This window comes from Dermacentor albipictus, chromosome 3, assembly GCF_038994185.2.
Source record: "Dermacentor albipictus isolate Rhodes 1998 colony chromosome 3, USDA_Dalb.pri_finalv2, whole genome shotgun sequence".
NCBI lineage: Eukaryota > Metazoa > Arthropoda > Arachnida > Ixodida > Ixodidae > Dermacentor > Dermacentor albipictus.
Window position 1 is genome coordinate 119,291,346 of NC_091823.1, and position 26,232 is coordinate 119,317,577.

The 26,232-nt window shown below is 46.5% G+C and overlaps 1 protein-coding gene, 1 non-coding gene and 1 pseudogene across 8 annotated transcripts in view; 1 reads left to right on the forward strand and 2 right to left on the reverse strand.

The window, feature by feature from the left end:
- The window catches only part of LOC135919467 (uncharacterized), a 283,301-nt gene that overhangs the window by 76,524 nt on the left and 180,545 nt on the right, over positions 1 to 26,232 (reverse strand). For 5 of the 7 annotated variants that reach the window (XR_011512886.1, XR_011512887.1, XM_070535992.1 and 2 more), the window contains one exon: positions 18,682 to 18,778. The exons of the other annotated variants lie outside the window; for them this stretch is intronic. Coding sequence is in view for 3 of the 5 variants with exons in the window: in XM_070535992.1 (XP_070392093.1) it covers positions 18,682 to 18,778 (97 nt within the window). In the remaining 2 variants the exon portion in view is untranslated. The remainder of the gene's footprint in view (positions 1 to 18,681; positions 18,779 to 26,232) is intronic. 7 annotated transcript variants of the gene reach the window in all.
- TRNAT-CGU (transfer RNA threonine (anticodon CGU)) lies at positions 20,545 to 20,617 on the reverse strand. The gene has a single exon. It is a non-coding gene; the product is annotated as a tRNA-Thr (tRNA).
- On the forward strand, positions 21,575 to 25,738 carry LOC139057092 (uncharacterized; annotated as a pseudogene).

The window sequence follows — 26,232 nt, forward strand, 5'->3', positions numbered from 1 at the left end:
CTACGACACCATTCAAGGGCCCTATTTTCGGCCAAAACCGTTTGAACCGCACTCCCCACTTGCAAAAGATGTTTACACTGCAGTTTGGATTTAACAAAAGGAATTTACACGCCATATTCATATTTCATAGGAACACCATTGCGACAGTGTGCAAGACTCGTTACAGCACAAGTCATGAGACCACAATTAGTGCTGAGCCTGCGGAGCACATATTGTTCATGGCGATAGCTTTAAGTGCGAGTAGGAATGGACTTGGACGTTATAAAAGCTGAAGACCGCTGTTGAATCTAGTGTCTGTTTAGTGCGGTCATCACCGATGCAGTGGCCAAAGGGTAAGGGGCAAGAGGCCGATAACGCGTTGAAGTGCAAAGTTGCACACGAGAAGACACGGACAGACTTGCATGGACAAGTGCTTCTGACAGGCAGTTGGTTCTAAAGCCGAAACCCAGCACTACTGCCTGGCTGACGCGATGCTGACATACGCAATTGAACAAAAAAAGATATATTCTGCCTTTGGGTTCTGTGAGCAGAACTGCTTAAAGTGTTGGTGCTGTACTATGCCAGACTGCCGGTCTAGGGCAATAGTCTCTTTAGCACGCTCTGCCTTGTTGCATTATTCACACGAGATAGCCCACCCACTCTGCACACATACTGTGTATTCGAAGAATGTATCGCAAAAAAACCGTATACATCAACCAGTATGTCAAAATGCTTGTCTGCTGATGAGAGATTTAATTTAACGATTTAATGATTTAATTTTAATGATTGATTGCTATTGCACTAATGAGAGCCAGGTAATGTACGGTAACCTGATTGATTGATTGATGTATAGTGTTTTATGGCGCAAGGGCCAGGTTTGGCCAAAGAGCGCCATGACAAGTGGTAGTGTTAACAATGTAACATGGGAGATGTGACTTGGCTGTAAAGTGGCCTAAAAATAGTCGCTGTAAAGTGCGTAAAATCTGCGTGCTATAAAATTATGGCGATGACTAATGACGGATACTATGTACATTAAAATCCATCGTAAAAGAATGATGCAAAATAGAAAATATATAAGATTCTAAAATTCACTAGAGCACCACTGCCTCGTTAGAGCCCTTGAGACACAAGGGCCTAGAGGCATGTGCTACATAAAAAAAATATCACAGCGGCATCCTCTGGAAAGAGGAGACGCTACGAGTGTGTGGGGCTTATAACATGTAATACAACATCTTTCAGGAAGCCCAGGACTGCGCTGGAGTCAAACAGCGGTTCTGGGCCTAGTAACATTACTGGATGAAGGGGGATGCGCTGCCGGTATGCTAAGGGAAAATGCTTCTTTCTTTCATGTTCGGCTTCCCGACACTCCAGGAGGACGTGGAGGACGGTCAGCCTCTCCCCGCATCTACCACAGGTTGGAGGCTCGTTTCCGGTGAGTAAAAAGTTAAGTGTGTCAAATGTGTGTCCTATTCTTAGACGACAGAATAGGACATCTGTCCGGCGTGATTTTGTTACTGAAGGCCAGAATCCTAACTGTGGCTTTATCACGTGGAGCTTATTATTTGTTTCCGCGTCCCATAGCCGTTGCCACTGGTTCCGTAGTTTCCTCCGTAAGAAGGGCTTCAGGTCTGTGACAGGAATTGCAGCGGTGGGATTAGCAGAATGCGATGTAACTGACGTGGCCATCTGGTCCGCAAGAACGTTACCTTCGATGCCCCTATGACCTGGCACCCAGCATATGATGACATGCTGATTACCTATATACGCTTTACACAGAGCAGAATAAAGTTCGTTAATTACTGCATTTTTGTGGTTAGAGAAAGCCATCAAGGCCTTCACAACACTAAGGGAATCCGTATATATGACTGCTTTCTGGAGTTTTGATTTCCTTATATGCTTCACAGCCGACAATAGTGCGTAAGCCTCAGCCGTAAAGATACTAGTTTCCGCATGCAGTACATCGGTTTCCGAGAAGGATGGCCCGACGGCTGCATAGGACACCCCGTCGTGTGACTTCGATGCGTCTGTGTAGAACTCCGTGCAGGAGTGTTTGTGCTGGAGTTCCCGGAAATGCATCTGGATTTCAATCTCTGGAGCGTTTTTTGTAACTTCCATGAAAGAAGTATCGCATTGTATCAACTGCCACTCCCAAGGAGGTAGCAGCTTGGCTGGATGCATTAGGCGAAGTTCGAGGATTGGAACGTGCATTTCATGACTAAGCTCCCTCACACGCAGCGAGAAAGGCTGTCTTACGGAAGGACGATTACGAAATAGTGTAGCATATGTCATATCATTAATGATGATGATGATGATGATGTGTAGTGTTTTATGGCGCAAGGGCCAGGTTTGGCCAAAGAGCGCCATGACAAGTGGTAGTGTTAACGATGTAATATGGGAGATGTGACTTGGCTGTAAAGTGGCCTAAAAATAGTCGCTGTAAAGTGCGTAAAATCTGCGTGCTATAAAATTATGGCGATGACTAATGACGGATACTATGTACATTAAAATCCATCGTAAAAGAATGATGCAAAATAGAAAATATATAAGATTCTAAAATTCACTAGAGCACCACTGCCTCGTTAGAGCCCTTGAGACACAAGGGCCTAGAGGCATGTGCTACATAAAAAAAAATTATCACAGCGGCATCCTCTGGAAAGAGGAGACGCTACGAGTGTGTGGGGCTTATAACATGTAATACAACATCTTTCAGGAAGCCCAGGACTGCGCTGGAGTCAAACAGCGGTTCTGGGCCTAGTAACATTACTGGATGAAGGGGGATGCGCTGCCGGTATGCTAAGGGAAAATGCTTCTTTCTTTCATGTTCGGCTTCCCGACACTCCAGGAGGACGTGGAGGACGGTCAGCCTCTCCCCGCATCTACCACAGGTTGGAGGCTCGTTTCCGGTGAGTAAAAAGTTATGTGTGCCAAATGTGTGTCCTATTCTTAGACGACAGAATAGGACATCTGTCCGGCGTGATTTTGTTACTGAAGGCCAGAATCCTAACTGTGGCTTTATCACGTGGAGCTTATTATTTGTTTCCGCGTCCCATAGCAATTGCCACTGGTTCCGTAGTTTCCTCCGTAAGAAGGGCTTCAGGTCTGTGACAGGAACTGCAGCGGTGGGATTAGCAGAATGCGATGTAACTGACGTGGCCATCTGGTCCGCAAGAACGTTACCTTCGATGCCCCTATGACCTGGCACCCAGCATATGATGACATGCTGATTACCTATATACGCTTTACACAGAGCAGAATAAAGTTCGTTAATTACTGGATTTTTGTGGTTAGAGAAGGCCATCAAGGCCTTCACAACACTAAGGGAATCCGTATATATGACTGCTTTCTGGAGTTTTGATTTCCTTATATGCTTCACAGCCGACAATAGTGCATAAGCCTCAGCCGTAAAGATACTAGTTTCCGCATGCAGTACATGGGTTTCCGAGAAGGATGGCCCGACGGCTGCATAGGACACCCCGTCGTGTGACTTCGATGCGTCTGTGTAGAACTCCGTGCAGGAGTGTTTGTGCTGGAGTTCCCGGAAATGCATCTGGATTTCAATCTCTGGAGCGTTTTTTGTAACTTCCATGAAAGATGTATCGCATTGTATCAACTGCCACTCCCAAGGAGGTAGCAGCTTGGCTGGATGCATTAGGCGAAGTTCGAGGATTGGGACATGCATTTCATGACTAAGCTCCCTCACACGCAGCGAGAAAGGCTGTCTTACGGAAGGACGATTACGAAATAGTGTAGCATATGTCATATCATTAATGGTGTTAAAACAGAGATGTTCGGGATTAGAGTGGACTTTCAAAAAATATGTTTGGCTGATGTATGTTCTCTGGATATGAAGTGACCACTCATTCGATTCTGCATATAAACTTTGTACGGGACTCGTTCTGAAAGCTCCTGTGGCTAAACGGATACCCAGATGGTGAACAGGGTCTAGCATCTTTAGTGCGCTCGGGGTGGCAGAGTGATAAATGACGGCACCGTAGTCTAGTCGTGATCGAATGAGGCTTTTATATAGATTCATTAAACACTTCCTGTCACTACCCCACGTAGTCTGGGAAAGAAGTTTCATTATGTTCATTGTTTTCAGACATTTTTCTTTAAGATATTTAATGTGGGGGACGAAAGTGAGTCTGTAGTCAAGTATGACACCTAGAAATTTATGTTCTTTGTTTACAGGTATCTGTTGTCCACACACTTCCAAGCAGGGATCCGGAACTAGGCCTCTCTTCCTTGTGAACAAAACACAAGAACTCTTATGAGGATTGATTTTGAATCCATTTTTCTCTGCCCACCCTGACACCTTGTTCAAACCATGCTGTACCTGTCTCTCGCACACTGCGAGGTTACAGGATTTGAAACCGATTTGAATGTCGTCCACATAGACGGAATACAAAATGGCCGGTGGTAAGGAAGCACGAAGTGTTGTCATCTTAACAATAAAGAGTGTGCAACTGAGCACGCCACCCTGGGGTACACCGGTTTCTTGTGCAAAAGGACATGACAGCACATTGCCTACTTTCACCCGGAAGGTACGATTGGACAAGTAGCTTTTTATTATGTTTAGCATATTACCATGAATGCCCATTTCTGACAAATCTTTCAAGATTCCGTAGCGCCAGGTCGTATCGTACGCCTTCTCCATATCGAGGAATATCGATAAGAAGAACTGTTTGTGTACAAACGCGTCACGAATATGTCCTTCAATACGTACAAGATGGTCGGCTGTGCAGCGCCCTTCTCGGAAGCCACACTGAAAGGGATCAAGCATTTTGTTTTGTTCAAGGAAATGGATGAGTCGCCGATTTATCATTTTTTCAAATACCTTACACATGCAGCTTGTGAGGGCTATCGGGCGGTAACTTGCCACTGAAGAAGGGTCTTTCCCTTGTTTCAAAACAGGGACCACAGCGGCTTCTTTCCATGCCGTTGGAAGGTACCCTGCGTCCCACATAGTGTTCAAAAGTGTAAGTAGTGTTTCTTGCGTGTCATTGTGTAAGTTTTTGAGCATTTCATACATGATTCTATCGGATCCCGGTGAGGAGCTTTTGCATGCGCTCAAGGCAGCTTTCAATTCGGCAATACTAAAAGGGCGATTGTACGGTTGATTCTGTCGGTATTTATTGATGAGTGGCTTGCATTCTTCTATTTGTTTATATTTTAGGAAGGATTGCGAATAATGTTTTGAGCTTGATACACTCTCAAAGTGCTCCCCAAGTGAGTCGGCCTGATCTTTCAGTGTATCGCCCTGTGTATTTACTAGAGGGAGTGAATATGTTTGTCGCCCTCGAATCCTATTAACCCTGTTCCAGGCTTTGGCTTCATCTCTGAACGAGTTAATACTCGATAAAAACTTGTGCCAGCTTTCTCTTCTGGCCTGCCGGCGGGTTCTCCTACCTTGGGATTTTATTTTTTTAAATTTGACAAGATTCTCAGCGGTGGGAGAAGCTCGCAGCAACCCCCACGCCTTGTTCTGATTCTTACGGGCGGTTCGACATTCGCTGTTCCACCACGGTACACGTGGTTTGCATGCCAAACCACTTACTTCGGGTATGCAATGTGATGCGGCATCTATTATGAATGCTGTAAAATAATCCACAGCAGCATCAATTTCTAAAGAAGATAGGTCAGCCCATGAGATGCTAGAGAGAGTTCGAAATTTCTGCCAGTCGGCTGTGTCTATCTTCCACCTAGGAGCTTGTGGAGGATATTCGTTTTCTTAAGATGTTCTTATTAGTATGGGGAAGTGGTCGCTCCCGTAAGGATTTTTCATAACTTCCCATTCCAGTTCAGGCAATATACACGGGGAAACTAGGCTGAGGTCAATTGATGAAAATGTTCGGTTGGCGAGAGAATAATATGTGGGTGCCTTCTTATTCAGCAGGCATGCACCAGAAGAGAAGAGGAACTGTTCAACAAGACGACCTCGCGAATCTATACGAGAGTCGCCCCACAGGCTGTTGTGCGCATTGAAATCCCCAAGTACAACGTACGGTTCTGGCAATTCATCTATGAAGGACTGAAATTCATGTTTGCTTAGTTTGTAGTGTGGAGGTATATAAATCGAGCAAATAGTGATAAGTTTGTTTAGCAAAACAATTCGAACCGCCACTGCTTCAAGGGCCGTTCGTAGCTGTAAATGTTGACATGCTATGCTCTTTTGGATTACAATTGCAACACCTCCCGATGATGCGATTGCATCATCGCGATCTTTGCGAAAAGTAACATGCTGTCGGAGAAAGTTTGTGTGTTGTGATTTGAGGTGTGTTTCCTGTAGACACAGCACTTTTGGATTGTGTTTGTGTATAATCTCTTGCACATCATCAAGGTTCCTAAGAAGACATCTGACGTTCCACTGTATGATTTGTGTATCCATATTTAAAGTAAGTTGGTGCTGTGTGTACGGAAACTGAAAGATGTCTTAGATTACAGAGCTCTTTCGAGGCCCTGTAATCGGGGTTTTGCCCTTTCTGGAGCGTTCGAGGGAGCCTCGCCGCTCCTTAGGCGCTTGGCGCGCCGTCAGGACAGTTGTAGTGTCCATTGCCTCTTGGGAGGCGCTGGACACATGCTCTTGCGAGCGAGTTTTCTGTGAGAGTCCTGCCTCGGAAGGCAAGATCCCTGCGCCCACCAGACCGGGGGTCGATGGGGCTCCCTGATGGGTCTGGCTGCGCCGGCTGCTGCCAGCGCTGGATGGGGCCGGGGAGGTTGGGGCAGCCTCGGCTGCGCCCACCTTCGGGATCGATGGCCCCGTCTGCTATGTTGGCGTAGCAGCGTTAGCTGCAGCCGCCGAGGGGGCGGATGGCGTCACTGCCACCTCACTGAGTGTGGGTCGGACAGCCGCCGGAGGCCGTTGTGGCGCTGCCCCCTGACGCGCCACTTCGGCAAATGTGTTCTTAGGCAGGTATGCCACGCGCCTACGTGCCTCCTTGAATGATATATTTTCTTTCACTTTGATCGTGACAATTTCTTTTTCTTTTTTCCAAGATGGGCACGACCGCGAGTACGCGGCATGCTCTCCATCACAGTTTACACAATGCAAAGATTTCGTGCAAGCTTCAGACGTGTGTTCATGGGCACTGCATTTTGCACACGTTTGGCGGCCTCGGCAGCTCTGCGAGCTGTGGCCAAAACGTTGGCATTTGAAACAGCTCAGGGGGTTTGGCACGTATGGCCTAACACGGAGCTTAATGTATCCTGCCTCGATTGACTCGGGCAGGACACTCGAACCGAAGGTGATTATCAAGTGTTTCGTTTGGATTTCTTTTCCATCTCGCCTTATCTTAATTCTTTTGACATCTATAACATTTTGTTCACTGAAGCCCTCCAAGAGCTCAGCCTCAGTGAGCTCCAGCAAATCATCGTCCGAGACAACGCCCCGGGTGGTGTTCATAGTACGGTGCGGGGTTACTGTTAGTTGGTTATCCCCAAATGACACAAGCTTAGACAGTTGCTCGTATTGTTTCTTATCGCGGAGCTCAAGGAGGAGATCACCGCTTGCCATCCTGGTCGCCTTATATCCGGCTCCAAAAACATCAGTCAAAGTCCTTGATACAAGGAACGGTGAAATAGTGCGCACTGGTTTGCCGGGTTTTTCCGAGTGAACTACATGGAAACGTGGGAAGTTGTGGACTTGGCGTCCGAAAAACTGAAAAACTTCATCGGTGCGCCCTCTTTTCTGAGGGCGATCAGGGAATGGAGGAAAAGAGCTATCCATAAATATATGTGAAATTTCGGCAGCAACGCCAGCCACCCACCATGGAGTCCAACAAGGGGACGCTGCGGGGCCTGAAAAACAGGGCCTGCAAACGCCAGCTGTACGTTGCCGCTATAACCTAATATGATATAACCAAGGTTGGCTACTCACACAAGGTTAACCCTTGCTGCCAGGAAGGTCGGAAGTAATAAAGAAATGAGAAGGAGACAGGAAAGGTGGAAAGTAAGGAAAAGACGAAGGTTGTGGGTAGACAGAGACAGGAAAAGGCAACTACCGATTTCCCCCGGGTGGGTCAGTCCGGGGGTGCCGTCTACGTGAAGCCGAGGCCAAAGGGGTGTGTTGCCGCCGCCGAGGGGCCGTAAAGGTCCAAACACCCGGCATTGGCTCAACCCCCAGGATCCCCTTTTCCCCGGACACGGCTAAGCCGCGCACGGCTACACGCGGGAGGGTCCAACCCTCGTGTGCTCGGGTACGTGGTGTCGCAACACACCAAACGCCTGCTGACGCAGACGCCCCTGCGGGGGTACGGTAACATGAATTCATATTGTAATACCAAGGCTTCTCGGGAAGTTAGCATGAAATACTGTTGCAAATTTCTGTGCCAATTTAAACTTAATTTTTACTTTAGTCTTGAACAGGATACTCCATTCTGTTACCATAAGTCATGGTCTTATTTCAACCAACATCACATGGCCCATTATGGGCCGTTGTCTGTCAGTTTGTCTAATGTGTGAAATGTTCACTCATTCTTCTCTTTTGTTTTCTCCACTTGGCAGGTTGACATCGGTGATGGTGTGCTTGTAGAGGAGGGGACCCTGGCCCGTATTAAAAATGACAGCAACGGGTCGGCGTGCCGATTTGCCAGGGGTCTCCTCCGGGCCACGTTTGCCCCAGAGGAACTAATAAACAAGTCCCTCTTTGGCAAAAGATCTAATGCACACAAAGACTTTGTGGCTAAAGAGGGGTTGGACCCACGGAGGGTGAACGCCGTGCTGGGTATGTATGCAAAATCCTTCTGTGCGTTGAAGGACATCTGTTGCAACTTCAAGTGCAAGCTATTCTCTTGCCTGTTTGTACCAATACTGCCAGCAATGAATCCTACTTCATCCCGCGTTTTTCTTGACTAGCAGTAATGAGTCATGCGTGTTAGCTCAAGTACTCCTGCAATCAAATAGTAGTTCTCATTATAGAGAATATTATTGTACTTTAGGCAAAACTCATTGCTGTCATATTATTGTTTGCAATAAACATTTCGGATAAACCATGTAGGAGAAATAGGAATTGGGCGAGTTGGTAAGCATTCACGGTGAAACTTGTAGTGCGCTCAATAGACCGGGATGCAGTGAAGTGGATACATGAGCGCTTGCTCACAACTGTTTATTTTGGAAGGAAACAGAACATAAAAGCGCCAGCTATCTGCACTGAGCACGTGCAAAACGAGTCATTTTTTATATAAACAGATTACAAAGCTTCAAGCAGTATTCAAGAATACAAATTCTTTGTCAATGATTGCAACCAACGGTTAACTGATGCATCTTTCAGCACACCTTATTATATGGAACGCTTCTGTAATTTCATGTGCTTGTTTATTTTTATTCGAAAACAAAATATCGGGGTCAAAACGTACCAGTTCACAATGACCTAGGTTGCAGCGGTTAGACAACTGCAAATGATTTTCTTTCACATTCGCACGTGTCTAACCACTGCAACCTATGTCATTGTGAACCGGTATTTTTTTGCACTGATATTTTGTTTTCGAATAAAAATAAAGAAACATGAAATTACAGAAGCGTTCCATATAATAAGACGTGCTGAAAGACGCCCCAGTCAGCCATTGGTTGCTATCATTGACAAAGAATCTACTCTTAAATACTGCTTTAAGCTTTGTCATCCGCTTATATAAAAATTGATGGCTAGCATATGCTCCGTGCGGCTAGCTGGCACTTTTATGTTCTCTTTCCAAAAATAAACAACTGTAAGTACTCGTGTGTCCACCTTCTCTGCATCGTTGTCTATTGTGCACGCTACAAATTTCACTATGAATAAACCATGTAATTGACTTTTTGAGTGGGTAAATTATTTATGCAGAAAATTGGTTAAGAAAACATTTTGGGAACCAAATTTTCAGGCCACAACTTTAGGGGCTATAAAAATAGTTGTAGGCTGTTCCCTCTTGCAGAAACGACCTTGCACACTTTTCTAATTTTAATAATGCGTAGTAAACACCACACAGCAAAGGGTATGCATTGCAAAATGTGCCCCATCCTTGCCATTTCCTCTGCAAATATACAGGAATGATGGCTACAATTTCAGCATTCATGCGAGTTTGCATGTGAACCTCATTAAAAAGTTCTTTATATATGATCCACTAACCTGGACATGTTAACACTGACCATATTGTTTCTGTGCAGGGTTCACTCTACAAACATACCCAGCGACTTCAGCACTAAGTGTCAAGAACACTCCGTCATCTCTCCTTGCCCGGGACTACACGGCTCCCGTAGCAAATTAACTTATTTATTATATTTATTTATTTATGGATAATTGCAATACTAACTTCTTTTCTAACTTCAATGCTAACTGCAATAAACTTCTTTTAGTGCAAACTTTCAGCTGGTTTCCATGGTACATGCACTATCTAAGTTGCATATTGCCTTTTACCAACATGTTCACACATACAAATGTTACTAGGGGGGCTCATAAAACGTCAGTAGCAAGTACATAAGCACATGCAAGTAAAATGTCGCCACAATATCACTACGGAGCCTAAAGACTTGTGATGGTTGACGGTCACTATATAGAATGTTTACGGACCATCTATGAACATACTTCAATTGAAGTAGTGGCCAATTGTTAACGGAATGTTATAGGGTGTATAAAGACAAATGTTAATAGGCGATTGGTAAGAAGTCGACGACGTCTACAAGCATTCTTCTATTGGAAGAATGTTAATATGGTGTATAAAGAAAGCTTGTTAATAGGGGATTGGTAGAAAGTTAACAGAATATATATGAACATTTTTCTTTTGAAAGAATGTTAATATGGTGTATAAAGAAAGTTTGTTAATAGGGGATTGGTAGGAAGTTAACAGAACATATATAAACATTTTTCTTTTAAAGGAATGTTAATATGGTGTATAAAGAAAGTTTGTTAATAGGGGATTGGTAGGAAGTTAACAGGAAATATATGAACATTTCTCTTTTGAAAGAATGTTACTAGGGCGTATAAAGACAAATGTTCATAGGAAATTGGTAGGAAGTTTAAAGACATCCTATGAACATGTTTCTATTGGGAGTTGGTGGCCAATTGTTTCTAGGATGTTACTAGAGAGTTGGCAGGATGTATAAAGACATTTGGTAGAATTTCAATTGACTGTTGGTAGGTTCTAGTAACAAAAGTCTATAGACTGTCTAAAAAATGTTGCTAGAAATTTTTATAGGGGAGGGTGCACAAAGACAAATGTTAATAGGCGATTGGTAAGAAGTTACGTCTACAAGCATTCTTCTAATGGAAGAATGTTAATATGGTGTATAAAGAACACCTGTTAATAGGGAATTGGTAGGAAATTGGCAGAACATCTACAAATATTCTTCAATTGGAAGAATGTTAATATGGTGTGTAAAGAAGGCTTGTTAATAGGGGATTGGTAGGAAGTCAACAGAAAATATATGAACATTTTTTTCTTTTGAAAGAATGTTAATATGCTGTATAAAGAAACTTTGTTAATAGAGGATTGGTAGGAATTCAACAAAAATATATGAACATTTCTCTTTTGAAAGAATGTTACTAGGGTGTATAATTACAAATGTTCATAGGAAATTGGTACGAAGTTTAAGGACTTCCTATGAACGTGTTTCTATTGGGACTTGGTGGCCAATTGTTTCTAGGGTGTTACTAGAGCGTTGGTAGGAAGTATAGACAGTTGGTAGAATTTCAATTGACTGTTGGTAGGTTCTGGTAACAAAAGTTTATAGACTGTCTAAAAGAATGTTGCTAGAAATTTTTGTAAGGGTCTGGCGAAAGCGGAACCGTCATCAGCCAGGATATCCAGCAGTGGATTTCAAAGGAATGGCCAGAAATTTTCTCCAGCGGAAATCTTCAACGCCAACGAGACTGGCTTGCTTTGGCAAGACGCTCGACGTCCGGGGCAGCACGTTGTCACGGGGGCAAGATGAGCAAAGTCCGCGCGAGCGTTCAATTCGCACCTAACAAGGATGGCTCTCGAAAGCTCCAGCCCTTTGTGATCGGCAAAGCAACGGCGCCGCGCCTCTTCAAAAACTGTAAGCAGCTCCCCGTCCGCTACGCCTTCAATAAGAAGGCGTGGATGACGCGTCAGCTGTTTACAGAATGGCTACAAGCGTGGGACGCCGAACTGGGCAAGTCAGGCCGTCACGCTTGCCTTCTCGTCGATAACTGCTCGGATCGCCACACCACCTGCGAGCTGGAAAACATTGAGCTCAAGTTTCTGCCTGCGAACACGACAGCTAAGTTGCAGCCGCTCGACCAGGGCATCATTAAGTCGTTCAAGGTCGGTTACAGGAGGCGACTGATAAGCTTTTGGTGAACCTACGCATGGGCACCGAGCTTAAAGTTGACCTGCTGGGGGCCATGCAAATGATGACGGGCGCCTGGAGAGACGTGAAGCCAGATACCGTGGCCAACTGCTTCCGGAAGGCAGGCCTCGTGACGGCCAAACTTCCCGAAACCTGCGAAGACGGCGACGGCGACAACGAGTGCATGGACGACGCCTTTCGCGAGTTGTCCCTTTTCCCGGCTACCGTTTCAGCCGAAGTGCCTGCTGACGATTTTGTGAACATTGACATCAATGTTCAGGTTGTTGCGAGCCTCGCTGACGAGGGCATTGTAGCTGCAGTCGCAGGGACCCAGGCTGACAGCTCGAGTGGCGACGAAGATCGTCCGGACGAGGGGGCGGCTGCACGCTCGTACTCCGCCGCTGAAGTCGCGGCAGAGTTCAGCTTGATTCGCCGTTGTTGCGGCGACATGGAAGGAACCGGGCTTTCGCACCTGAACAGCCTCGATAAGATCGAGGTCGGCGTGTTTAATTTCATTTCCAAGGCGAAAAGCAGACCAACATAAGCGAGTTTTTTTTTTCACGTAAATAAAGCATTAGGTTGCGTCGTGTGCGCGGAAATAGTTGTCATTCTTGAATGCGCCAATCGGTAGGTCATCGTCCGCCACAGTTACGTAGTGTTAAACACGCGTAGTGTTAAAGAAATTGTCAAATAAACGAGCGAACTCGACGTGGTTTCTCCCGAAAACATCGCAAAAAACGCCCATATTCGGCGGCGCCGCATTTCGTAGCCGTCCACCATTACGCGGCCATCTTGACCTCGTTTGAAAGAGCGATCCTTCAGCTTTTTCCCGCCATAGATGAGCCTGATGCATCGCGTCAATGCAGACAAAAGCGCAAAAAGTAAAAAAAAAACGAATGCGAGTCCGTCAGTGGCTGCTTGCGATCATTCGGCGAAATGGAGACTTCTCATTGGCCCGCGCGGCGCGCGCGAATTTCCGTCGCACTTTAAGCAAAAGACTAGCGCAAATAACAGGGACACAGACAGAGAAGACGACAGGACAAGCGCTCGTCCTGTCGTCTTCTCTGTCTGTGTCCCTGCTATTTGCGCTAGTCTTTTGATTAATGATGACACACCAACTAGCCCAGATTTCTGCCTTGTTCAGCCGCACGCCCGCCCGATTATCGTTCGCGCGTGCCGCCATTTTGAGAGCGGATACAAAGGCGTGCGAACTGGCGATATGCCACCGTATCGGAAGTACCGCACCGTCCACAAGTTCGGGAAAAAGCGCAGGAAATGCGTTAAAAGGCTTACGGACTCCTTTGTTTCGCCGACGATAACATCGGGCAACGGCGCGCTATCGGAAGACGAACACTGTAAAAAATTTCCGTCATTATACGGAGAATGGCAGGTAAAAATACGGGAAGTACGTCATACTTCAAAAATATGGCAAAAGCTTCCGTTAATTTACGGAACGTGCTCTCCGTTTTAAGCTTTAAGGACATTTCACTGTAATCATATAACGGCTATACACTGTTTTGCACGAAACAGACAGGATTCCGTATTTTTGTTATGCGAACATCCGTATTGTTGTGAGAAAATTGAAGCTGTCTGAATGAGCGCTCGTACTCAGAAAGTTTCAGCTAACAATATTTTATTGAACACGCAAACTGTACGCATTATGAAGATACGAACAAAATATGAGAGCTAGCCTTCTACCAAAAGCTGCAATAACAGATCGTATAAATATATACGCATCTTCTATTCCGGTCGCAGTTTGCCGCGCATACGGGCCTTGTAACGCTGATGCGCAAATATATGTGTGATCTTGCAATGTTCTCAAATTAAGCGCTTTGTAGTTAATAATACAGCATATATATTTAAGTGGACGAAGAGCCGTGGGCATATGTGCATACGTAAACAAACCTGCGGCACTCAGGTGCTGGTGCACTGGGAATGACATTGGTGCTCTACGCCAAAAATTGTGCGCACTATAAATCAGTAATGAAACGGAAGTGGTATAATGAACGTAACTGCGTTTACATTTAGCAACAAATGGTCTCGAAAAGAACTGGCGGCCTATAGATCCAAGTACAACGGTCGGATGAAATTTTCGAATACGGGAAGCAATTAGCCCAAGTGTGAAAGGACTTTGCTGAACTGCAATGTAGTTGGTTTAACTCATTCCCATAATATTTACAAAATATCTCGTCTGTGTCAATAACTGCCCATTCATTGAGACAAATCGATTACGCATAATCTTCACTGTTCGCAGTGCACTGCTTTGCACTTCATTGCAGCACAGGGGTTTGCTATCCCAGTAGCGAACGGTTTGGTTGACCTTCCCGCATTTCTGTTTCTTGCATTCTTTCTCCCTTCGTACAAAACGCACTAACTTGTGGGAGAGAAAGAGTTCTCCTTTTTTAGAATACAATTATTTGTCAAGCAATTATTTTGCAGTTCCAGTAACCAGAGCACAAATGCGAAAACGAAACCGATTCTGTTCTGTTCTCCGCGCTCAGAGAGTTCGGCACCAGGGGGCAGCGCGCTTCGCTTCCATTAGGAGTTTTAGACGAAGCTTCACATGTGTAGTCAGCCGGCATTTATCGTGTCGTGTTGTAAAGGTTGTTAATTTGCCGTAAATATCTCTTGACTTGTACTCAAGAGTGGAGCAAGACCCCAAGGAAGAGAGATTGACGCATCGGGAGCAAAAAACGGAAACGATGGATGGTTAAGGTACGCCCACACTAGTGACAAAAATTGGAGGACGCTTAAGCTTCGCCTTGAAGAGTGGAACGCGACAGCGTTCCTGTCGACCCGCCAAGGGGTGTAAGACAATGGGCCACAGGGCAGCCATCACTTACGAGGCGCCCTGCATCGGACGCGGTGAGCGTCGAGCCATATGGTCGAGCAACGCGGCGTGCGGCGCAGCAACGAAACGTGCGCCTGAGCAAGCGGAACGAACCAAAGAACTCGGTATCTCGGAGGGGGAAATGATGCATGCCAGCCAAACGTTGTGATCGGCACGGGCAGAGAGACAGATAGTGATCTAAAGAAAGAAAGGGAGCAAGGCGAAGCGTTGTCAGGGGAGAGAGAGTCCGGGAGCGACCCGCCTCGCACAGCTCCAATGCGCGCGTGGCGCGCCATCTGTCGGGGCAGCGCCGTACATGGAGAGGAGGGGGTCTTCTGTGTTTGCCGCAAGATGGCTCTGCGTGTGCGGAAAGCGCAGAAGAAATGCAGCGGAAACGCACTTCGCTACTCGTGTAATTGCGACTTCTGTAAGTTACATGTTCATAATTACCGATATAGACCTCAGTATAACCTTCCACGGCTCGTTTCGAAGGCAACACCGCATTCACTAGAGGCGCGTTTGTACTGCTTGGAAGCATTGAACTCGTGGCTGAGTCTCTCTAGATCTTTTCTCAACACGTTATGGAACACAGAGCAAAAGGATTTACGAGAACTAACCCACATAAAGCTGTGGCTGAGAAAAAAGTCAAGATACAGTTAAACTTTAATCAAATGAAGTCAGCAAAACAGCTATTTGCTTTGTTATATTGTGGCTTTTCATTATTTGAAAAGTAATTGATGTTCATTTGTGTCTTCAAAATTGCTGTTTGCATGCCACTACAAACTGTACGTTCATTGTAATAATTGTTACACTACAGATGTCTAAATAATGTGTTCTTTAGGCTCTGTTTTTTTTCAGTGTTCTCTTTGGCATATATGAACTTGTTCTCTTAGACCAATTCATGTATTTGTTGGCTGTTGGTTCTGGTCTACATGGTTCATCGTGGATTCTTTTGATCTTATTCTATTCGGGCCTTTCTTTTTTTTTACAAATGGGTACTTTTTTAGAGGAATTGATTGTTCAGTAAGCTAGCTTTCCACTGTCTGTTTCAACAGAGCATCAAATAAATGCCATTGTTTGGTGAGTAAAAAAAAAAACTCGTGGCTGAGTGGTAGCGTCTCCGTCTCACACTCCGGAGACCCTGGTTCGATTCCCACCCAGCCCATCTTGGAAGTTGCTTTTTATTTATGAAGTGCCTGCCGTGATTTATCGCTCACGGTCAACGCCGTGGACGCCGACGACACCGGCTTTCTGCGACACGAGCTCCTTAATGGTACGCCCACACTAGCGACAAAAACGCGCGCGACACGCCGCACGCGGCAAGCGCCCGCGCGGCAGACGCGTGCGGGCAAGTCCACAGTCGCGTTTTGCGGCACGCGGCAGCGGCCCGTGGAGTCCCGCGTTGTCTCGTTCCATTCGATACTTCTCGCGACAACGCGCTCTCCGTTCTGCCCATTTCGTCTTCCATCGGAAATGTCTGTTTTTTTGCGCCACTGCCGGCCACGCTCAGGCATGTCGGATACGGACGAGGAGCTACTGGTGACTGTGAACACTATAATACTTGTTTGTTCTTTACTTGTGCGACGCCGACATGCCAGACAGCGGACGAGAAAGTTTTGAGTGCGGTACAGGGACACTGAGGGCCAGGCGCGCACTCTGCTTCCCCACCTTCACCAATTACTCACCTGTCATGCCAAACTGCTGTCCATAATGTGCCAGCGGTTGGCGCGCAGCTCCTTGTCTGACGCTCGATTTATCATAGAGGTACGCATATCCGCGAACGGTTTCCAAAAACGCCTCCATTGCGAGGCGAATTCTTTGTCGACGCCTCAGTGGCGGTGTGGTAAGGCTTAATGGTACGTCCACACTAGCGACAAAAACGCGCGCGACACAACGCGCGCGGCGAGCGGCGCTGTCGCGCGCGGCAAGATTCACGAAAAGCGGCAGCAACGCGCGGCAAACGCGCGAATGGGTGCGAGACCCATTTTTCGCGGCAGACGCGAAACGTCCACCAATCAGAAGCGAGCCGCTTTACGAGCCGCGCTGTTGTGGCGCCACCTGTCGCATAAGCAAAGAATCATAATCTATGGGCTCTGAGACTGAACAGTGACACGCGCGCCGTAAAATCTCAGAGGCCATTTCCAGTCAAGGGGGCTGTTTTTGTTAAGCCTTACCACACCGCCACTGAGGCGTCGACGAAGAATTCGCCTCGCAATGGAGGCGTTTTTGGAAACCGTTCGCGGATATGCGTACCTCTATGATAAATCGAGCGTCGGACAAGGAGCTGCGCGCCAACCGCTGGCACATTATGGACAGCAGTTTGGCATGACAGGTGAGTAATTGGTGAAGGTGGGGAAGCAGAGTGTGCGCCTGGCCCTCAGTGTCCCTGTACCGCACTCAAAACTTTCTCGTCCGCTGTCTGGCACGTCGGCGTCGCACAAGTAAAGAACAAACAAGTATTATAGTGTTCACAGTCACCAGTAGCTCCTCGTCCGTATCCGACATGCCTGAGCGTGGCCGGCAGTGGCGCAAAAAAACACAGACACTTCCGATGGAAGACGAAATGGGCAGAACGGAGAGCGCGTTGTCGCGAGAAGTATCGAATGGAACGAGACAACGCGGGACTCCACGGGCCGCTGCCGCGTGCCGCAAAACGCGACTGTGGACTTGCCCGCACGCGTCTGCCGCGCGGGCGCTTGCCGCGTGCGGCGTGTCGCGCGCGTTTTTGTCGCTAGTGTGGGCGTACCATAACAAAAACAGCCCCCTTGACTGGAAATGGCCTCTGAGATTTTACGGCGCGCGTGTCACTGTTCAGTCTCAGAGCCCATAGATTATGATTCTTTGCTTATGCGACAGATGGCGCCACAACAGCGCGGCTCGTAAAGCGGCTCGCTTCTGATTGGTGGACGTTTCGCGTCTGCCGCGAAAAATGGGTCTCGCACCCATTCGCGCGTTTGCCGCGCGTTGCTGCCGCTTTTCGTGAATCTTGCCGCGCGCGACAGCACCGCTCGCCGCGCGCGTTGTGTCGCGCGCGTTTTTGTCGCTAGTGTGGACGTACCATAACGCTGTCGCGTGAAAACGCGCGCCACACGCCGCGCGCGGCGAGCGGTGCTGTCGCGCGCGGCAAGATTCACGAAAAGCGGCAGCAACGCGCGGCAAACGCGCCGAAGGGTGCGAGACCCATTTTTTCGCGGCAGCCGCAAAACGAGCACCAATAAGAAGCGAGCCGCGCTGTTGTGGCACCACCTGTGGCATAAACTAAGAATCATATTCTATGGGCTCCGAGATTGAAGTGACACGCACGCCGTAAAATCTCAGAGGCCATTTCCAGTCAAGGGGGCTGTTTTTGTTAAGCCTTCCCAACCGCCACCGAGACGTCGCCGAAGAAGTCGCCTTGCAATGGAAGCGTTTTTGGAAACTGTTCGTGATTATCCGTGCCTTTATGATAAACCGAACGTCGATTTCAAGGATAAGGACCTGCGCGCCAACCGCTGGCACATTATTGGACAGCAGTTTGGCATGACAGGTGAGTAATTGGTGAAATTTTCTTAATGTTGCGGGAACATGCGTGAGCATGTCATTGTGTTTGTACATACCATGCTGGCGAGCAGGCAGCGGGGAAGTTTAAGAACTTCCGCAACCGCTGGCTTAAGGTAGCCCTGGGGAAGAGGAGGCCTGCGAGAGTGGTGCTCCCTGCAAGGGCGGGAAAGCGAAAACTAAGTGGAGCTATTATATTCTCGACAGCTTTCTGCGGAAGACACCGTACAACGCGGAAAAGTAAGATGCACTAGTGAAGTGTGGTTCACCTCTGTCCCCGCCGCAGAGGGATCTGATCTGGTGCATATACTGGAATATTTGCTCCCTGGGTAAATGCTCGCTAGTGCATGGGTGCATTAACTACCGTATTGAGAAATGCGACTTAGCTTTGCCGTGGCTTACGTGAACGGCTGACACACGGTCGTCGGCATTGATATTGTCAACGAACTGCTTCGCAGAGTGCAGAGGTAATAGTGTTTCGATCTCCAGAGGTGCAAGTGAGCCTGGAACGCGACTTTTGCGGCTGTTTGGAAACGTAATGGAGCTCAAGGCGCATGTTGGGAACGGCAAAATCTAACCAGCTTGAGATAAACATTCCCGAGGCGCGTGCCGTTCAAAGTACCGGGAACAGCCAAACAGCGCTGAACGACTTATTTTCAGCTATGGGGATATCCCACAGAGGCCTGCACCACAAGACGTACCACGGACACTACGCGCTAAGCCATGTACGTACGCAATAAGCTGGTACGGTTTATGCGGATACAAACCGCATTATGGTTAATGGCCACTGAGTCAGGGATTTGACTTGACTACTTTTAAAACGAAGCTACTGTTTAGGCAGGTACGGTTTAACGAGGTTTTACTGTAATCGTATTTGTTCACTATCTAAGTGTATGCAATTTGATTGAATGGGTTCAGCTGTATTTTGTTCTTAGGGCATAATGCTCCCCCACAGTGTCCTTTAGCATTGCACTTAAGCTCAAGAGGCACGATGGCGCACTATTTTGATGTAACGCTACCAATTTTGCAGAGACACAACAGCCTGCACTTGCAGCGCACCCATGCTTCACGAGCGCAAGCCAAGCACCAGCAGGCTTGTTTGAAGATGTAAATGGACAGGTGGCACTGCTTATGATGTATTGAGATTGTAATTAGTGCAGACAGTTAAACTTATTTTTGTTAAGGATTAACTGCATGTTGTAAATACCGTCCAGTATTTGCTGTTTAGCTTACTTGGTCTGGTTCAATGGTATTTCATAAGTTGTGGGAGTTCTGTGTTGTAGTATACCCACGGGTGATAATTTAGTAAACCTCATTGCCATTCTCAGAGCAAAGTGGGAAAAACCAAAGTCTGCTCTTTACGCACTTGCTTACGTGTGGGTATAGTGCACAGTAGTAGCGTGAACTTGTGTTACGTGAGGAGACATTGGTCAAAGATTGACTCTAGGGGCACACTTTTTTGTGTACATTAGACATTTAAAGATTGCTGCTGCATCCAATGACGCTGCCGTTTGAATTTGCCCATTATCATGTCATATTTCTGCTGATAAAGGTTTCTAGGATCAATGTAGCAGCAGAAATACAGCAGACTGCTACAATTCCGCTTCGCTTTAGTATTTATTAGGAACTGCAGAAGTTAAATCTTAAAGGTGCTACATATGGCATACAGGGAGTGATAGCGTCCTTTTTAAGCAGAAAAATTCTGTTTTTGATGGGTGTATAATGAGGATTGGTGTCCGTGTATACCTCCTCCTGAGGCTGAGAAGAAAGGGGGTGAACTCAGAAGCCCGATTTTTATTAATGTTCATAAGAAGCCAATAAACAAAGACACCAAGGAAAACATTGGGGAAATTACCTGTACTTACTAATTGAATTAAAGAAATGATAAATTGATGGCAATGGAGGTGAATGAAAAAAACACATGCCGCAGGTGGGGAACGATCCCACGTCTTTGCATTACGCGTGCGATGCTCTAACCAATTGAGCTACCGCGGCGCGGTTTCGCCATCCAGTTTCTTCGGTATTTATGTTACTACTAGAACCTTGGGAGTGTTAGCCAGCGCCACCACTCACAAACCTTGGCAGCGGATGTGGAACATCCTATCTGCTGCACGCGTCACGAGTACGTGATCTTCCTGGGCAAAGGCAACTGGTCAATAAACCCGCACATGCTACATGAAGGCATCTATGTTGCCAGATTCGAGACCCTCGTTATGTCAGAACGAGAAGGGAGTTAACTGAGGGGCCCAATTTTTATTAATCATATCATCAGAAGCCAACACACACCAAAGAAAACATAGGGGAAATTACTTGTACTTACTAACTGAATTAAATAAATGATAAACTAAAGGAAAAAACAACTTGCCACAGGTAGGGAACCATCGCACATCCTTGCATTCCTCCTGAAGCTGTTGCTTACAATGGTGTGTCCAGGTTTATTTTGCTGACTGTTTCACATCACTAGGCAGCGAATATTTTTTCTTGTGCGATATCTGCTTGACTCCACCTTCATAGATGGTTATATATTTTTAAAAAATATTTCTTACTTTCCATCACTATCTTATGCAAGTAAAAGTTGGGGAAAACTTCTTCATGCCCCTTCACAAATGGCTGTTCGTCATGAAAAACGTATCCGATGCGAAGTGCTGTTTGGAACTTGCAAAACATTTTTGGGTACCCTCTGAGGCTGCCACACGCAGTCTTAAGGAACGTCCACGCTACCCGCAAACGTGCCGTAACGGCGCGCCTGCTTCCGGCACCGTAGAACGTCGGCCACGGAAGGGTCGTCCAAACTGCACGGCAGTTTGGCCAGTGCGGCAGTCACGTGACACGAACCAGTCTCACAGATGCTCGCAGCACGAACGTGATCCGACGAGATTGCGCGCCTTTCCTATCATGTCGCGCGCTCGGCGCGCTGCTCAGCAGCTCTCGAACTTCCAGCGCTGCGCTGCGATGCCCGCTACCGGCGTTGATACAGATGACACTTTAATTACTTTGAATGTCATCATTCTGGCGTGTTCCCTGCTACTCCGGCATCGGCGCACTCAAAACGCAAGGCGGCGAAGGTTCTGGGTGCGACCAAGTTGCAGGTACAGAAACGTCGAGGGACAAGCGAGTGCGCTCCTACCACGGCTTCGCGCCAAGGACGAAGCTTATTTTCGAGAGTAAGTTGTGAGGATTCTTAGCGTTTATAGCGAGCCTTCGTTTAAAAATGTAACGATCGATTCGATCCATCGCAGTTTTCTGAGGATGCCACCGAGCATCTTCGACGCATTGCTCGCACTGGTCCGACCGCTCATCGAGCGCCAGACAACATCGTTTCAAGACCCGATTTCGGCGCACGATCGGCTTGCTATGACAATCAGGTAAGTTTGATAGTTGTTCAGGCATTGTTGTGCTGGGAAAGCGCTGTTGTGAAAGAATTTTGCTCTGCCACTTATTTACTTGCGTTGTTAGAATTCTCGTTCCTAGGTGTGTATGTCGCATTGTAACTTTGTTTTGGCATGCGGAAGCAATACTTGAGCGTTCAAGGAAGCTGCACTTTAACTCACAGTGCTGCATTTGGGCTGGTAATTAGATTATCGCGTTTTTTAAAATTCTTTATATTTTAGACTGGATTGCGAGCAATTTGCTGCTCTTGGAAGTGTTCCTGCAATGAAGACAGATTACTTAGTTGATTATGCAAGAAAAATAATGTGGTGCATGAACGTTATGCTTACTTGTTTCTTCCCCTGGTACAGTATAAGGATTTGTTAGTAGCCTGAAAAATTATTTCAAGCACTCGTTAACAGATCTCCAACTGAGTTTGGTGTTTCAATGACGCTGCATTATGTAGAGATGTGCTTGATGCAGCAACACTTGCAGAACTTCCGTAACGACTGAGAAACAAATACAAAACAACAGGGAGTTCAAAAATAATGTTTGAACTCGTAATAATGTGTGATAAAATGTTGTGCTTTATTTATTAACCCTTTCAGAGTCGCTCTTTTTCGCCACATGCGACCGCTCAGGGTCGATGTTTTTAATTGCAGATTCCGATTTTCCTGAGGGACCTACTTCGATAAAAAAATTTCCTTAACTTTTCTAGGGCGATCGTAAAGTGAGAAAAAATTATTTTGCGTTTGTATATAGGTACTGTTTATAAATAAAACGTGTCACAAACTACCCCGAATGTCATCTTATCGCCAAGCAGAGGCAATTAGTTTTCGTGATACTCAAAAAGAAAGAAAAGGAAACGCATTCATGGCGGTGTTACGTTTCGCCTACGACGCGCGATATGGCCGGCGCGGATGCAACGGACGTCGGGGCTTCGTTCAAAGCGGCGGACATTTTGGCCCGTTCGGAGCGGCCGCGACGCATCCCCGCCGAGCGCGTCCCGGCATGTTCAGTGCCACGTGTCTTTGTGTGTGCGTGTGTGTGTGTGTGCCCACCCTTGTCAAAGCGCGGCAGCCGGGGAGAGGAGCTCCCCCAGTGTGAAGCGAGGAGGTCTGACCGGCGCCGGCCCGGCTGATGCGTCACCTCCTTGTCCCAACGTGTCTCTCAGTCCGTCCGTCGCCGCTGTCACGTGGTGTCGTCCCGTGACCTTCTTGCCCGCGACGCCAAGAGTATAAGAGCAGCTGCCCCCGGACGCCAGGAGAGAGGCTCCGATTTCTTCTGTTGAGTAACGTGCTCTCCCGTCTCTCTACTTCGGTCGACCTGACCGCCCGCTCTTTGCGATGCTAGAATAAACAAGTTGTTCTGTTAGCAGTCGCCTCATGCTTTGCTGGGACCTTCGGATGCTTCCAGTGTGCCCCAGGCCGCCAGGCCAACGCTACCCTTGGGGCTTGCGACCCATTTGCAACAACGGGCGCCAACGGTCCGGTTGCAACAACGGGTGTCAGCACTGAGGTTCCAACAGCTGGTGGCAGCGCTGAGATTCCAACAGCCGGTGCCATCGGTGCGGTTCAAATAGCGGCATTCTTCCTATGCGCACCCCTGTGCGCACTAAACGAGTGAGAAACAGGCGGTCGCCCTTTGAGCGATTAGTAACGATATAGCCATCAGTTTTGTGAGCGCAAGAAGCCGAAACCACCCACGGAACAAAACCCAAACCGCAGCCCGCGCCAATGCGCAAACAGGTAGTACATAGACGCCCCAGAGCAAACTAGCTCTAAAACAAACCATGCAATGAAAACTGAGAGATGAAGGCGCGCTAAAAAAAATTCCCTGTATTTACATCTAAAGTGTATTGTAATTTATTGTTACATCAATGAAAGCAATGTCTCAGGAATGCTATTTATCAGTTGAGATACAACATTAAATATGCTTGTTTTCCAGATTCCTTACCAATGGTGACACTTTCAGGAGCTTGTCATAATTTTTTTACTGGACGGTCAACTGCAGCCATGATTGTGAAAGAAACTACTGGTGCAATATGGGATGTACTGGAGGCTGGTTATGTGAGGTTCCCGCAAACCAGCAATGAATGGAAGAAGGTGAAAGTTCGTGAATCGACATTGATATTTACATGCTTTCTAGCCACAACTAAATAAAATTATTATCAGGCATCTATCAAGCAACATATCTGGTCAAATCAGTCTTCACGGCACTGTAGACAGGTGTTTATGATAACTTATTTCACTTGATTAGGCTGATCAAGACAGCTAAATCCTGTGGTTGCACAGTATGAAACAGGAAACAAGCTCACCAGGAAAATAATGAAAAGTTTAAATGACATGCAGTGCAATGAAATATATGACAGCTGTAGATATCACATCTACTTCAATTTTTTCTTTAAGGAAGCAACCTTTGGCAAAGCTCTGCAGTTTCTGATGCACATGTAGTGTGTTGCGTAATATTTTTATGTGCATGTCACTGTTTCAGATTGCTGATGTAATGGAAGAGAAGTGGAATTTTCCAAAGTGTATTCGAAGTATTGATGGGAAACATGTCCACACTGAGTGCCCCAACAACTCCGGTTCTAGGAACCTCAACTACAAAAAGACATTCAGCGTGGTTATCATGGCTGCTTGCGATGCAAACTACAGGTTCAGATTATTTTACTTTCTACTACATGGCAGTAAGTGCAAGTTTAATTGGGGACATGGTTGGATATGTATTCAGCTTTGCCCATGGATAACGCATAGGCACACAGTATACTTATGAACGTTAGCAGTGTGTTTAATGGGGCTGGTTGTTGCATTGCAGGTGCATTATTCCATGTTTATTTCAGATTCATATATGTCGACCTGGTGCATTATGGCGGCGAAAGTGATGGAATATTTTTGAGGTCACCACTGCCTACTATACTTAACGAGCGCAGATGTGGAATACCACCCCCTGCAAATGTTGGTTCGGCAGGCCTGATCCCCTACCTTATGGTTGGAGATGAGGCATTCCCACAAAAGCCATCTCTCATGAGACCGTATTCTAGACGTGGTAAGTTATCTTGTCCACTTTGTAAATATAAAGCTACAGTACTTTCATTGCTCAATTTTATGACCCTTGCCATAGATCAGCAATCATTCAGGGTGGCCATGACAGTCTTCCTGCTTTCCATTATTGTAGCCATTGTTGAGTGTAAAGAGAGCTAACAAGGCGTATCGATGCCAACTATGGATGACCACTGCCATTGCAAGGTCATGAAAAGCCAAGCATAACATGTTAGGTATTGTTGTTTGTGGGAAATATTGTCAAAAATAGACACTTTCTTTGAGATTATGGATGAGGTGTCGCGGCAGTTTAAATGATTGTTTCTTTCTCTTAGATCTCCAAAGGCATCGAGCTGATGGGACAACGAACGAGGCTTATGTTATGCGAGCCACATTCAATTACCGCCTGAGTCGAGCAAGGAGGCTCATTGAAAATTCGTTCGGTACCATGGCTAACAGATGGCGCATCCTTCGAAGACCATTCAGAGCCTCTGAGGAGAGCACTGAGAACATAGTGAAGTCCTGCATTGCACTGCATAATTATTTAATGAAGGACTCTCCTCTCTCGAGAACAACATATAGCCCACCTGGATATGCAGACACTGAGGATTGGGAGGGAAATATAACAGAAGGAAGATGGAGGAGTGAAGAAACTGAGTTGCCATTGAAAGACATTGATAGCACTGGATTTCATTCCTCAAGGTAAATCACAAAAGTCCCGTCTGTAATATCGCATTATGATTATGCATCCAGTTGAACCAATACTGCACAATAAGTGCACTATGTGACAAATTGTGTTACAAAACAAAATTCGCATGTGCTCTTTCTTTTGCATTCCACAACGTACAAGCTCGGCCTATTTGGCAAGCTTTTACAACCTTCATAAGTCTGACCCCTCAAGTATCACGTGACCTCATGTATACTAAATGTAATGTCAGGGGGGCGGATTTAGTTCCTTGTAAAGTATTACTCGACTGTTAATATTACTATTTATTTGGTGCGCAGGCCCATTTTGTGGACAGCTGCTTCGAAAACAACCGCGCGGACGGACGAAAGCTGCTGAAAGGAAACGCTGTGCCAACCATCTTTTCGTTCCGACAAATGTTGTACCATATTTTTCAGTAGTGATTACTTTTGCAATGCATATCACTTGCTGACCTGTTAGCATACTAGCGCAATTGAGGACTGTAAGCACGCATA